We start from the raw sequence: 14,624 nt of genomic DNA, 5'->3' as shown, positions 1-14,624 counted from the left end.
AACTTCCTTTCATACAAAATTTTGACCAAAAATATAATACTGTAAAAACTGCTCAGCTGAGTTTGCAAGACCATGTGGGAAATACCCAGGAAGCAGAAACAGAGAACTGAAAACCTAGAGCACTCATGCATAAATGGATTCTGTTCCTTGCGAGCAGTTGCTCATCTTGATAAGAAGGTACTTGGCTTTACCTGCTACACTGGGATAAAAGATGAAGCCTTGCGTGTCTGAGTTGGGAGACCTTTCCTTAGCAACACCCATTCTCCAAGTGCTACATCTCTTTCTTAAAGGCAGACTTAAAAAATCTGCCCTGCTGCATAAGGACTACAGAAAAAGTTTATTAATCTCAGGCCATTAACGAACGTCAGTACCATATGATTCAAACAAGAAATTACTTGCACCATTAACAAAGTCTAGTTTCAACAGAAATATAGGTTGATATTGTCATGTGCATCAACACAACAAGGAAACAGTGAAAGCTTACGTCAGAACATCATTCACTTTTCAGCATGTGCGGAACCTATTTGCTGAACCAGTTACTAGTTTTTGAGAACTAGAGGAATATTTACATGTGCAATTTCTGTGTCATTCCCAATGTAAAGAAACACTTAAATTTTACCTGACTTACTAATTTTTTCATAAGTGTAAGTCCAGGCCAAGAACAAAGAACAAGCATGGTTTAGTTCTGTATGCGGTCTCAGCTTAAACTGTTTTTTTACATTTTAAAAGGTACACTAAACAAAGGGATATGCAACAAGGAACATTTATTCATAAACTCTAAAAAGTTACTAGCTGGCTCTTTATAGAAAGAATCTGCCAAGCTCCTGATCCTGACAAGGTATAAGATAAATTAAACCATGATCAGCAGTGTTTTCTAATTCCATGAGATACATATTCTGCATGTGGCTAATTTCAAGTTGCAAATACAACATCACTTAATGTGCAGTCGATAAGAAAGGTACAGTAGTAGCACATCACAATATTGAATTTTGGCTACAGAGACACAACAGTAATAAGTAACACCACAACAATGGCTTAAATAAAAAGAAGTAAAATAATTAGGCGGTAGTGACTATTCATTTCCTTATGTTAATTTAGCTTAATATATTTGCATAATTTATAATTCATTAATAACATATTTAGTAAACCGCCTGTAAAATTCCTGAAATTTTAACAATCGTTTCTCTTGAATAAGCTTGAACCTCTACAAGGCTAAAGGCGTTCAATGTGGATAAATACATAATACCCAAACTATAAAACATAAGGAAATAATCTGTCATGGCCATAGTAGCCAAATTAAGTAAACAGCAAGGTAAAATCCTCAAGAACTTAAGAAAACATTATCTGTTAGATGGTAACAGTTAGGGTTAAAAAGATTTTAAAAATTAAAACACAGTAACAAGACACCTTCAAAGTAGGTTGGAGATATAAACACGGAAAATTGTAGACATATATTGCTTCTGGACATTTAAAAAGACTCAGTGATAGAATAAGAATTTTAATGATAATCATATATGCTAATTATCATACTGTATCACATGGTAATCTTAAGAGTTAATAAGGTATGAGCCTGAATTTAGCACCTTCCTAACCTGCCACTCAATCTGAAATCCTGCATTCATTTCTTAGGAAGTTTGTTTCCTTCATGGGTAGATGTTTTTAGTATTATTTCGCTGCTGTATTAATACTTTTATCTGTTCAGAACTTTCCATCTTTCTGCTATTTCTCCTACTCCCAACTTGATTTTTATCTGACAGAAGAAATCAGATAGTAATGGATGAGTGACTTCCATACAGCTGAAACCTAACTAGGTACACATTGCGCACCAGCACAAAGTTACATGTAATAGACAAATAACCAAATTACCCAATCTACTTCCATTTCTGGGCATTGCCATGAAGGAGCCCAGGCTTCCTCCAATGACGCTGTGTGGTCTCCGCAATGGGGGCTTCTTGAACGACCCTGTGTACTGGTGGAGGAAGGAATGCACACTGTGAGACGTTGGAGGTCTGCCATTCTTCACGATAGGCTCTGTGGTTCACAGCATCCAAAATCATTCCATCATCAGCCCAAGATTCAGGAACACAGGAACCGCAAGGAGAAAACAAACAAAAACACAACAGGAAGTTGTAACAGTTCATTTCCTTGATTATAAGATACTTAGATTAAAATGATTTCTAAGAAAGCACATCATATAGAAAATATTTTAATACTTGAAGCTTATTCACTTCCATAATCAGTTAGCTAATAATTGCAAAACTAATAAAACTATTTTTTGTCAATTTGCTTATTATCTGCCAAAATTTGTTTCTACATTTCTCCAATTTACTACCTAGTATTTGCCTTATGATTAAGCATGCTATAGCATTAAAATGCATGCCCTTGTCCCAAATGAATTAACATTAACATCTGTCAGACATTCAAAATAATACCTTAACTGGTGAATCAAAGAGAAATACTAAGGTACAGATCAACAAGGGTCTGGAATTATCCCAGCAAGATTAAACTTTTCACATTTTTTTTCAAAGATTTATATTTCAGAAGTATTACACAGGAGGAGTGGGAGATACCTTCCACCCTGCTAGTTCACTACCCAATGACCACAGCTGCTCGGGCTCAGACAGACAAGAGCCTAGATGTGGGAAATGCATGAGTCTCCCATATGAGGAGCAGGAGCACAAGTACCAGGGCCATCTTCTGTTGCTTTTCTAGGCACATTAGCAAGGACCTGGATTGTAACTGAAGCAGCTGGGCCTCCAAACTGGTGCCCATGTGGGATGCCAGTTACAAACGTTATAGATTAACCTAGTATGCCACAATGCCAGCCCAAATATGAGAGCTTTTAAACAACTGCAAACTCATTATTCATGAGGAAACCTTCTAAAAGCACAACAATGAAATATTAGTTATAAATGAGAAAGGATGTGTTTTTGTAATATTCACAGGACACTTACAACTGCTTCTAAAGACTTAGGAGAGACAGAGAAGAAAATCCTGGATGGAAAGTGGAACAGCTGGGATATAAACTGGCGACTACATGGGACACAGGATGTGCAAGGTGAAGATCTAGCCACTCAGCCATCTCTCCAGCCTGAATCCTTCTACTTTTTTTTTTTTAGGTTTTGTTTATTTATTTTTTATTGGAAAGTCAGATACGTAGAGAGGAAGAGAGGAAGATTTTCCATCCGTTGATTCACTCCCCAAGTGGTCTCAATGGCTGGAACTGCACCATTCAAAGCCAGGAGCCCAGAACTTCCTCCAGTTCTCCCATGAGGATGCAGTGTTCCAAGGCTCTGGGCCGTCCTTGACTCCTCTCCCAGGCCACAAGCATGGAGTTGGATGGGAAGCGGGTCCACCGGGATTAGAATCAGTGGCCATATGGGATCCCAGCATATACAAGGCGAGGACTTTAGTTTCTAGGCTACTGCACTGGGCCCGTCCTGAAACTACTAAGGAAGAGCTCTGATAATAGGCTAAGGACATAATCTTCATGACACACAAGCCTTCTGTTACTAGGACTATATTTTTACAGGTAGCAATCAAGAAATTTTAAAATCAACTAACCTGCTCTGAATACTATGTCACCTAAAATACAGTTAACTCCTCTACCATAGCTGACAATGAGGTAAAACAATGGCTTATCAAACATTAAGAACACGGTGGCAAGACAAGGCGACTCTGAACCTTAGAGTAAGATCCTTCTTACAAGAACTTCTTCTTGCAGTAACACAGATGAGTACTTAAAAAAAAAAAGTACCAAGAGCCACATGGCCTGATCCTGATCCTTTCTTACTGGCTGCCTAAGAGCCAGGAGTAGGGCACGGGAGTAAAGGAAAAGAGTACTGGAGGCTCAACATAAGGTCTTCTAATCCTCATACAAATCATAGGAGATACGGGCAAATGCCTTAACACATAATGAAGAACATTTCTCCAAAGTTGCCTGTGCCTTCCCTGGTTCAGGCTTGTTGATGAAGAATATGAGAATCTTGGGAACCAGAGCATTGGCACAACACACTAACCCCTTGGTGCCAGCAACCCAAATGGCAAGGGGTTCATGTCCCAGATACTCCACTTCCAATCCAGCTTCCTGCAAATGGTATGGGAAAGAAGCAGAGCATGGCCCAAATCCTACAGCCCCTACATTCCCGTGGGAGATGTCAAAGAAACTCGGGCTCCCAGCCTTAATCAACCCATCTCTGGCCATGGTGGCCATTTTGGGAGTGAACCAATGGACGGAAAATCTGTCTCTCCTCTTTTCTCATTGTAATTCTAACTCTGAAATAACAGAAATAAATCTAAAAAAAAAAATTAAAAATATTAAATCTGGGCCCGGCACGGTGGCGCAGTGGTTAAGGTCCTCGCCTTGCACGCCCGGGATCCCATATGGGTGCCGGTTCTAATCCCGGCAGCCCCGCTTCCCTTCCAGCTCCCTGCCTGTGGCCCGGGAAAAGCAGTCGAGGACGGCCCAAAGCTTTGGGACCCTGTACCCGCATGGGAGACCCTGAAAAGCTTTGGTACCCTGCACGCGCGTGGGAGACCCGGAAGAGGCTCCTGGCTTCGGATCGGCAAAGTATCGGCCCGTTGTGCTCATTTGGGGAGTGAATCATCGGATGGAAGATCTTCCTCTCTGTCTCTCCTCTCTGTATATCTGCCTTTCCAATAAAAAAAATTAAAAAAAAATCTTTAAAACAAAAAGAATATTAAATCTTATAAAATAATCAACTTTCAAAATAGATGGAGAAGTTCATATAAGAAACATAGAAAATACAGGTTAGAATATACATGTTTTTGTTTGCCTATATATTTCCTTACTGAATCACAATAAAAAAATATTCTGCCCACAGACAGCAATTTAGTTGCTTTATAAGGCTGTCCTAGGGAGTATAAAAATAAAGGAGATTATAACTACATTGACTTGTTCAATGAGTATTTACTGTGTATCTGTTTTTGATAACCACTATTCAGTCACTGGGCCAAAAAAAAAAAAAAAAAAAAAAAACCACCACTCAACAAGAACATAACATCTGTTGGAAAGAAGAGATATCACACACGCCCCCTCACAGACCCCAGGCCAACAAAAAGTAATATACAAAAGATGTGATAGAAAAAAACAAGTTACAGCTACTTTACATTCAATGTTGAGCAAAGTTTTCCACAAATTTAAGATATAAAAAAGCCAATCAAGGGTAAGTGAGTGGGGAATAACCTACAAAAAGATGGACTTGACAGCCATGTGTTTCAGAGTCGCATTCAAGGAACTGTTGAGCACAGTATCACTGAGTCTGATTCCAAGATTTCCTGTGATTGGGCTGGTTTATGTGAAATGTGAAAAGAAGCATTTCTAACAAATTTCCAACCAATGTTGATGCGTTAGTCCAGAGACCACATTTTGACAACTACTGTATTAGAAGAACAGATACAGGGCAAGTATAGCTGTAATACATGCCAGGGGTGGGAATGAGAGCAACACTAGGTGAGTGGTAGCATCAGAGAGGGGAGCTGAGAACAATTCACTAAGCACTTTATATGTCACCATACAAATTTAAACAGCATCTCTGAAATGGCAGCGACATGATCTGATTTCTGTTTCTAAAACATTTCTGTCAGGGGTTAGAGAGAGTGGGAGGCAAAGGTAGGGAAGATTATAAATGGGTACCACAACAGAGAACATTCTCTCTCTAGTTTCTTTGTTTTCAAAGTTCATCAGTTTCATAGTTTCTATCACTACTTTGCCTCATTTTATAGGTGGATTATATTTCATTCTATGGCTATATTAAATTCATTTATCCATTCATTTGTTTATGGGCATATTAAGTTGTTTTTTCCATCTGTAGATTACTATGAATAGTGCTATTATGTATACAAAATACTCATGTACAATATTTTGTTTCAATATCTGCAGAAGGACACTGTGACCATAGAAGGTCAGCAAGCACAGGATTACAATTGATGGGATAACATTTGTAGGAGACCAACAGGATTGATGCCTTATCTGTGACTGACTGGATATCATTTGCATGAGAACAAATGAGTGGACAGCATGTGAATTTGAACACTTGGTGGTTCATGCAAAACAAAAGAGCTGCAAACAAGGGTGTAGAAACAATTGATGGGTTCCACAGATAAGCTCAAAATCTCCTCCCTTATCCTAAGTGACCCCTGGTCTATGAAAGTCTGATGCCATTAATAAACTGCGGCTATTGACCATCAGTCAGTAGTCCATGTGTATGCCCCAAGCAATCATGGCTGGACAGCTATCAGATACCTAGTTCAATTCCTTCGTATATACCTCTAGGATTGGATTTGCTGAAAATGCAGTAATTCTACATTTAGACTACTGAGTGCTGACAGAATTTCATAGTTTTTTTTTTTGTGCAAAAATGTATTACTTGACAGTAGAAAAGCTATACTGAATTAAGGAGAATATGCTTAAATCAACTATTTGCAAACTTTCAACCTATTTTTAACATACCACAAATTCAAGAGTCACCTTTTCTTAGGTTAAATTCACCTGCCAATGTGCAATACCAGCTCCAATAAAAGCACTCTGAATATGGATTATACTAATATTGATAACAGAGCTCAAATTTTTATAGTACGATTCAGTTTTCAAAATGACAGATAATAAATTGTATTCAGATAAAAGCACAGCATATAAGAATATGTGAAGATACATGTATATGTATATGTCTGTATATGCATGTGTGTGTGTATATATATAAAACCAAACACACATCAGTATTTTTCTATTCTCGCAAATACGTGTACTCAATTCTCCAATGCATGCAAGCTACATGTGTATATATTAAACAAAAACAGATTGTGACTGAACAGAAGACAAGATTAAAAAAAAACTGAAAAGCTGTTTGGTCAAAAATACTACAAATTATATTCCTCTTTAAGTTAATAATGCCTCAGTTTGGCGTTAAAGTTTTAGTTCATGTTAGTCATACCAGACATGAGAAGGATTTAAGAAGTACATTCTACTACTTTCCATTCATAATACTAAATTTTGACACAGACTCTGTGACTCTGTGTGACTTAAGATCTTTTTAAAAAAGATACTTAGAGATGTATTTATTTATTTTAAAGAGAGAGAGAGAGAGGGACAGGCAGAGAGAGACAGAGAAAAGAGAGAGACAAAGAGAGAGATCTTTTATCCATTGGTTGACTCCCCAAATGACCACAACGGTCAGGGTTGAGACAGGCTAAAGTCAGAAGCTCGGAGCTTCTTCCAGGTCTTCCACACAGGAGCAGGGACCCAAGTACTTGGGCAGTCTTATACTGCTTTTCCAGGCTTACTGGCAGGGAGCTGGACAAGTACAGAAGCCAGGACTCCAACGGGTGCCTATGGGATGCCTGCGCTATAAGCAGTGGCATACCCCCACTACGCCAAGGCACTGGCCTAATGGACTTTAATGTTCTAAAATAAGCTTCGTAAGAAAATAATGTTGAACTCAGGTATTAAGCACTGACAGATGACTAAAGGAAGTAGAATCTCTGCCAAAGCTGTTGGCTCCATGTGGACGATTAATGTAGCCCAGAATATCAACAACCCTCAAACCAACGAGGAATCTATCATGCTGTCGTTACGTATTATTTCAAGTAACTCATGCAAAGAAAAATAGAGCTTTGATTTTCTCCTCTTTACTACCTGTTAAAGTCACTACTGTAACAAAAAGTTTTATATGGAAAGCATATAACATTTCACCATTTGTTGCAATCCGAGTATGGTTTAAGATAGCTAACACTACACCAGAAAATACACAATGTAAAATATTAATTAACTCTCTGAAAGGTAGCTTCATTCTTTTTGCCCAGTCTTTTTCATTCTTAAAGGATAGACAGTCAAATATTTATTAATAACGTGTCATAGAAACAATTCACCAAAATGAACAGCATATTTTTTTTACATCAGAACACCATCGGCAAACATACTGGCAAGACTCCAGTATCATAAAAATGAACACAATAGATTCAATTACTAACAAGAATTCAATGGGAGGTCAGAGAGAACTAAGGACTCCATTCCATGTATCTAGCAGAGATCCTTTGGCAAAAGGAATAAAAGATATCTTTGAGGTTTAATCCAATTGCAAAATTTCCCCTGCTATATGTAATTATATTCAAATTATTTATGTAAATTTCCTACTCAGCCCATCTTTTTCTCTTCCCCTTAAGGAAAATCTTAGGAAAATGAAAAGGTCTGTAAGAACAGATAATGTTCTAACTTTGAAACAGATAAGTTTAGGCTCAAAAGCACTGACACTGCCAGCACAGGCAAAAAGAAGCCTTTCCTGATAGTGCACACATAGGCAGCCACTTATACAAGCTCCTCCCTGGTTACTGTTCCGACATCCCTAGGACAATTTCAGTTTTGAATATGTCGCCTTCCTCTAAATTCCACCATAATGCTGCCTCTTAATCTATTTACCTTAATAATCTCTTCTATTTTATGCTAATGCATGTGCTTTACTGCTTTATTTGTTAAGAGCACTGTCAAATGTATGAAAAATTACATGCCTATCTATTGCAAATGATTTCAATACTATGGAAAGACTCTGAAAAACATAAAAGAAAAAACAGTAAAATTCATTCTGGAGAGCTCTGTAATGCAGGTGTACAGACCACACACACACAAAATGTTGTAAAACTATGAGGAAGCCAAAAACAGGAATTTCATAAGCTTTCCTGGCACATTTAAAAGATTATTAAATTAGATTATACTAACAACAAAATACATAAATGTTTATTAAACATTTAGCAATTAGAACAATACTATGTAATTCTTATTAAGAATATAAAGATACATGCTATAGAAGAATTCCTCAGGATCTGAAACTAGGTGAACATTTGTGAAATTAGAACATTCCAGGAAACGAGCACGCAAAGCAACAGTCTTCTGTGTCCTAAGACACATGAGAAAGTCATGACAAAATAAAATGAAGCCGGGATGAACTTATCTAGAGAGCATTTTTCACAGTGTAATTCAGTGGGGAAAGTATCTTCCCATTTCAATGGTTTACCATTGTCCTTGCTACTGCTTTCCTCAATGGTCATCTGCTCGGCCAGCTCAGACAGTGACTCATCAATAGTCTGGCTTCCTCGAAGAGTGAGGGACAGTCTTCTCTTAAATTTTTTCATCCTATCAGTTGGATACAACTTGAAAAATCCTGAAAATAAAATGAACACACAATTAAAGTTATTTTACTGCTTCAAAGTAGCAATAGTATAATGAAAAATTCTTGTTTTTGGCAAACAAAATTCAACCTCTTGTTTGAAAAGATTCACTCACCCTGATTCTTGCTACATTAAATATTTGGCATCATCAGAAAGTGGAAGTTCTACACAACCAAAAAAGTCAAACTTAAACCACTACATCAAAATTTAAAAGGACTGGAAATTTCTTCAACGTGATTTTTTTTAAAGAAAATAATGTAGTTAAAGTACCAATACTATTTTGATGCTTAGGTCTATCAGTTTAACTGTCACTTGTCACAGTGGAACCAGGGAGGAGATTTTCAGAAGATGCCTGTCTTCCCTTTCTCTTCCGGTAAAAGTGATAACTAGCACATAAAGATGGTTTGACATTGTAGCAGAATTGTATCCCATTTACACACAGGAGAAAAAAAGTACAAGATGCAGCTATTTCAAGCAGCAATGTAACCTGAAGTACACAACACCCACTGCATTACAAAAGACGTGTGTGTGTGTGTGTGTGTATATATATATATATACATTTCCCAGATAAATTCACTGATATTCCTAATCATCTTTAAATGCAATTACCCATACCCACTGTTTCATTATCTTAGAAAAACCACCTTGCTAAAATGAAACCATCCTTTGCAAAGTAGCAATTTGTTAGCTTAGTTAGTCCTTATTATGTATTATGAGGCAGTGCTAAATTACTGCCTAACTAGAATCAAAATTCTCAAAAGTTTGGTTAAAACATTTTACCTAGTTTAATAAAAATCCTTTTGTTCTTTAGAAGAAGACTTTACACTATCATTCATATCAATATTAATATAGGATAGCAATGAGATTCACAGGAAAGACAACTTAAATGGTGCTTAAGATGTCATTAAGATACTATATCCCGGGACTGGCATGATAGCATAGCGGCTAAAGTCCTCACCCTGAACGTGCCGGGATTCCATATGGACACTGGTTCTAATCCTGGTGGCCCCGCTTCCTATCCAGCTCCATGCTTGTGGCCTAGGAATGCAGTCGAGGACTGCCCAAGGATTAGGGACTCTGCACCCATGTGGGAGACCCAGAAGAAAACTCCTGACTCCTGGCTTCAGATAGGCTCAGCTCAGCTCCAGCCATTACAGCCACTTGGGGAGTGAAATCATTGGACGAAAGATCTTCCTCTCTGTCTCTCCTCCTCTCTATGTATCCACCTTTCCAATAAAAATAAATCTTTAAAAAAAAAAAAGATGCTATGATACTATATCCCATATAAGAGTGCCTGGGTTTGGTCTCATTTCCACTTCCAATTCCAGCTTCTATAGTTTGTCCTGGAATGCAGCACATGATGGCTAAAGAGGCTGGGTCCCTGTCAGATAGGAGATCTGGCCGGAGTTTCCATGCCCCTGAGTTCAGCTCTGGCTGTTGTCGGTGTCTGAGTGAGCCTGAGACAATCTCTTCCTTTCAGTCTCAGTCTCACTTCCTGCCTTTCCTCCCTCCATGTCTATCTCTCTGACGTTCAAATAAAATAAGTTACTTTTTTAAAACCAGTGTGATTTATGGAAACTGTCTAAATTTGAGTCAGTTTTATATTATGTTTTTAAAGATCTAGTTTATTTTTATCCGAAAGGCAGATTTAAAGAGAGCAGAGACAGTGAAAGATCTTACATCTGCTGGTTCAATCCCGAAATGGCCCCAATGACCAGAGCCGAGCCAATCCGAGGTCTCCAAAGTGGGTGCAGAGGCCCAAGAACTGAGGGATCCTCCACTGCTTTCCCAGGCCGTGAGCAGGGAGCTCGATCAGAAGTGGAACAGCCAAGACTAAAATCAGCCCCCACTTTGAAGATGATAGCACTTAAAGGTGGAAGATTAACCCGTTGAGTCACTGTGCTGACCCATGAGTTAGTTTTATATTAATTCTTGCTTCAAACATGCCATGACCTTTCTCCTTAAAAACACACACACAGAAAATGTTTAAAATCAGCTTCCAACCACAAATGCATAAAAAGAGTTTACAAATATAATTCACCTAGAGCCAAAATTGTAAATACAACTAACAGAATTTGCATTTCTTTAATCCCAAAAATGTAACTATTCTATTTACTCAACAGAACACAGATAACTATTCTCAAATGTAAAATGAGTTTTGCCTCAGGAATGCAAAAACATGTATGCATACACATTTTAAAAAGACAACAGCAGCTGTAAATACTGTCAAACAAGACTTCTGAGTCCTTGTAAAACTGATCTACCATTGTATCACAATTGGAATTTAAATAAGAAACCCTTTAAAATATTTATTTTAGAGTATTCTAATATTCAAGGATATAAAAATGACAACTCACTGCTTATGTATCTAAAATATTTTTTAAACATTCTTAACAAGTGCAAAAAAGCAGAAGACAAGACACTTTTCAAATTGCTTACAAGGTTTTCTTCAGGTAAATAAACAAAATTTACATATACAAGAAATTGAGCATACTGGAGTTAGGATTAAAACTCAAGACTGAAATGGCAAGTTAATGTTCTTCTGCTTAATCTTTCTATTTATCAATATTTTTGAAATATCAAGTGGAGTAACATGACATCACAAAAATCTTTATTTCTTTATATAACATCTTCTGTCACAATTCTGGCCTTAAATAAAAACTTGTAAATGCAGTGAGATCATCAAATGACTTGTAAGCAAATTCCATTCTTTTTTCCACAGAGATCAAACCATGATGAGTATCAAACGCTCTCCTTGACACTGAAGCTAACCATATAGAAACATGAATAATCAACAGAATATACATTTTTTAAGAAAGTTAAGTTTGTTCTATATGTAAAACACAAATTACTTAACCAACCACCGAGAAGATACTGAATTAAAATTTCCATTATACTTGCAAATTTTTCAACATAAAAAAATATGAATCTTCTATGTGCTCAAAATCTGAGGGTGATTTTTTTCCTTTGTTAGTATGAACAATCAAATACAAACCAGAAAAAGGAAACCAAAATAACACTAAATAAGACTACCCTATAACTCAACTTACAGAATGTCAAAGAACGAACCTGAGGTTTTTTTATCTACTAAAACCAGCACAAAACTGCAACTATAACCAGCACCAACTACTTCAGAATCTGGAACCTGGATGGACACCAAGACAAATAGGAGACTGCCTGATGGATGCAATGGTTGATGATTTTGATGGAAAAACCATCTCTGCAAAGCTGAAGTCATGATTCCCTCCTTCCAATTCTTCAGCCCTGTATAGACAGCACAGTGGGCAGCATCCTGACTTCTTTGAGCAATTGGTCAGACCCAGCTCAGCAACAAACTAGACTGATGAAGCTTGTTCTGCAAGAAAATTCATGTAGCAATGGTCCCCGAGAAGTCTGTTAGCCTCTGTTCAGTACTTGTGGCAGCAAGAAGGTGAGGGGATACTTGTTTTCTCCACCTGGGAAAGCAGTGGAGGATGGCCCAAGCCTTGGGACCCTACACCTGCATGGGAAACCCAGAAGACACTCTTGGCTTCCTGGCTTTGGATCAGCTCAGCTCTGGCCATTGTAGCCACTTAGTGGATCAATCAACGGACAGAAGATATTATTTCTCTTTCTCTCTGTAAATTTGCCGTTTCAATTAAAAAAAAAAAGAATTTTGAAAAGAAAGAATATTCTTATGGGATTAAGGAGATGAACCCACAAATGCTGAGGACATGGGAGGAAAGCTTAAAGCAACTGTTGTCCAAATGGCACAAGGCCTTTACCAAGTTTGCCACACAAAGGCTACACATTTTAGCTACATGCTTTCTCCAAAGGTAAAGAAAGTATGGCTGGGGAGAAAAAAAAATCCCAGCTGCTCTCAAAGCTGGCAACTGGACCAAGAGACAAAGGATGAAGAGGCTTCCTGAATCTCACAGGTGCTCTCTTAGATCCCAAACCCTAACACCTGATTCCAGTGATGAACAAAATATCGTCACGCCTCAAGAGTGCTGACCCGTGATGGATCCAGCCCCTACCCTTAGAGGTCTGATAGTTTTTATACTGTTTTTTTCATACAAAGTTTGAACTGAAATGGGATATCTGTTAACTATAATCAAGAACAAAATGCAGTACTTTTCAGCAACAATGTTTCAAATAATGCCTTGCTTTTACTACTTAGATAATTGTATAAAACATTAAAGTTTGTGGAACAGTGTAATTATTAGATATAAGTTTTTAAGGTAATCCTTTTCTATATGAAAATATTATGAGGAATGTATAAAATTTGTATTATATAGAAACTACAAGAAAGCAACACTATACACTATTATCTGGCCCACCACTACTAAAAGGTCAACAAAATGCCAGATTTGTCATCATATCAATGGAATTCATACAATTTTCTGTGGAATGTGAATATCCCTCAAGATTCTAAAATGTTATTTAAAAAGGAAAAAGCATCCAACAGGGGCCGGAACTGGTAGAGAGGGTAAAGCTGACATCTGCCATGCCAGCATCATGTATTGGCACTAGATTAAGTTCTGATGCTCTACTTTGAACCCAGCCCCATGCTAATGTGTGTGAGAAAGCAATGAAATGTGCAGAAACCCATGAGGGAGACCAGCAAGAAGCTCCTGTCAGAAACATGGATTGTACTGTGATAAGTTTAACTAATCTATCCTAGCAAACTAAATACCAAGGTTAATGGTTATCTATCAATAACAGTAGTAATCATAATCAAAATTAATTGCCCACCATAAGAAGTGCTAATTTGGGGCCCGGCGCGGTGGTGCAAGTGGTTAAAGGTCCTCGCCTTGCACGCCCGGGATCCCATATGGGCGCCGGTTCTAATCCCGGCAGCCCCGCTTCCCTTCCAGCTCCCTGCCTGTGGCCCGGGAAAGCAGTCAAGGACAACCCAAAGCTTTGGGAACCTGCACCCGCGTGGGAGACCAGGAAGAGGCTCCTGGCTTCGGATCAGCATAGTATCGGCCCGTTGTGCTCACTTGGGGAGTGAATCATCGGATGGAAGATCTTCCTCTCTGTCTCTCCTCTCTGTATATCCGCCTTTTCAATGAAAAAATAATAAAAATAAATCTTTAAAAAAAATTAAAAAAAAGAAGTGCTAATTTGGGAAGAACAATGAATTCTAGGCTAAACGTTTTGAAACAAATTTAAATCAACCTAGAGTTCAGAAGAAAGACAATATTTAAATTAAATCAAAGTAACGGCTACTTTGATTGGAAGGCAAAAAGAAAAAAAAAGGTGTAACAAGAGGAAAGGTGAGAAAGTGAGAAACATGAGGAATGCCTACAGTCCAATAAGTACATTAGCCATCATCAAAGCAGTTCCAAAAGCAAGGACAGAAAAACAAATTTTGACAACTGAAGGAACATCAAAAATAATCTAGGCCAACTAAGTAAACAAAGCCAAAAGAGGCTCATAAAAATTAAACCTGATGGGTGAAG

The 14,624-nt window shown here is 37.9% G+C and overlaps 1 protein-coding gene across 2 annotated transcripts in view; it reads right to left on the bottom strand.

The window, feature by feature from the left end:
• The window catches only part of CDK17 (cyclin dependent kinase 17), an 83,602-nt gene that overhangs the window by 31,895 nt on the left and 37,083 nt on the right, over positions 1-14,624 (bottom strand). Inside the window, exons 2-3 of one of the 2 annotated variants that reach the window (XM_040980461.1) lie at positions 9,027-9,173; positions 1,867-2,031 (exon numbers count right to left, since the gene is read on the bottom strand). In XM_040980461.1, the coding sequence (XP_040836395.1) occupies positions 1,867-2,031; positions 9,027-9,144 (283 nt within the window). In that variant the 5' untranslated portion in view covers positions 9,145-9,173. Of the gene's footprint in view, positions 1-1,866; positions 2,032-9,026; positions 9,700-14,624 lie in introns of those variants that run through there. The other variant, XM_040980471.1, reaches the window with a different exon arrangement.

Source organism: Ochotona curzoniae, unplaced genomic scaffold, assembly GCF_017591425.1.
Source record: "Ochotona curzoniae isolate NIBS_2020 unplaced genomic scaffold, NIBS_Ocur_1.0 contig_1014, whole genome shotgun sequence".
Classification (NCBI taxonomy): Eukaryota; Metazoa; Chordata; class Mammalia; order Lagomorpha; family Ochotonidae; genus Ochotona; species Ochotona curzoniae.
Note: the sequence above shows the minus strand (reverse complement) of the source record. Positions and strands in the feature narration are given on the sequence as shown.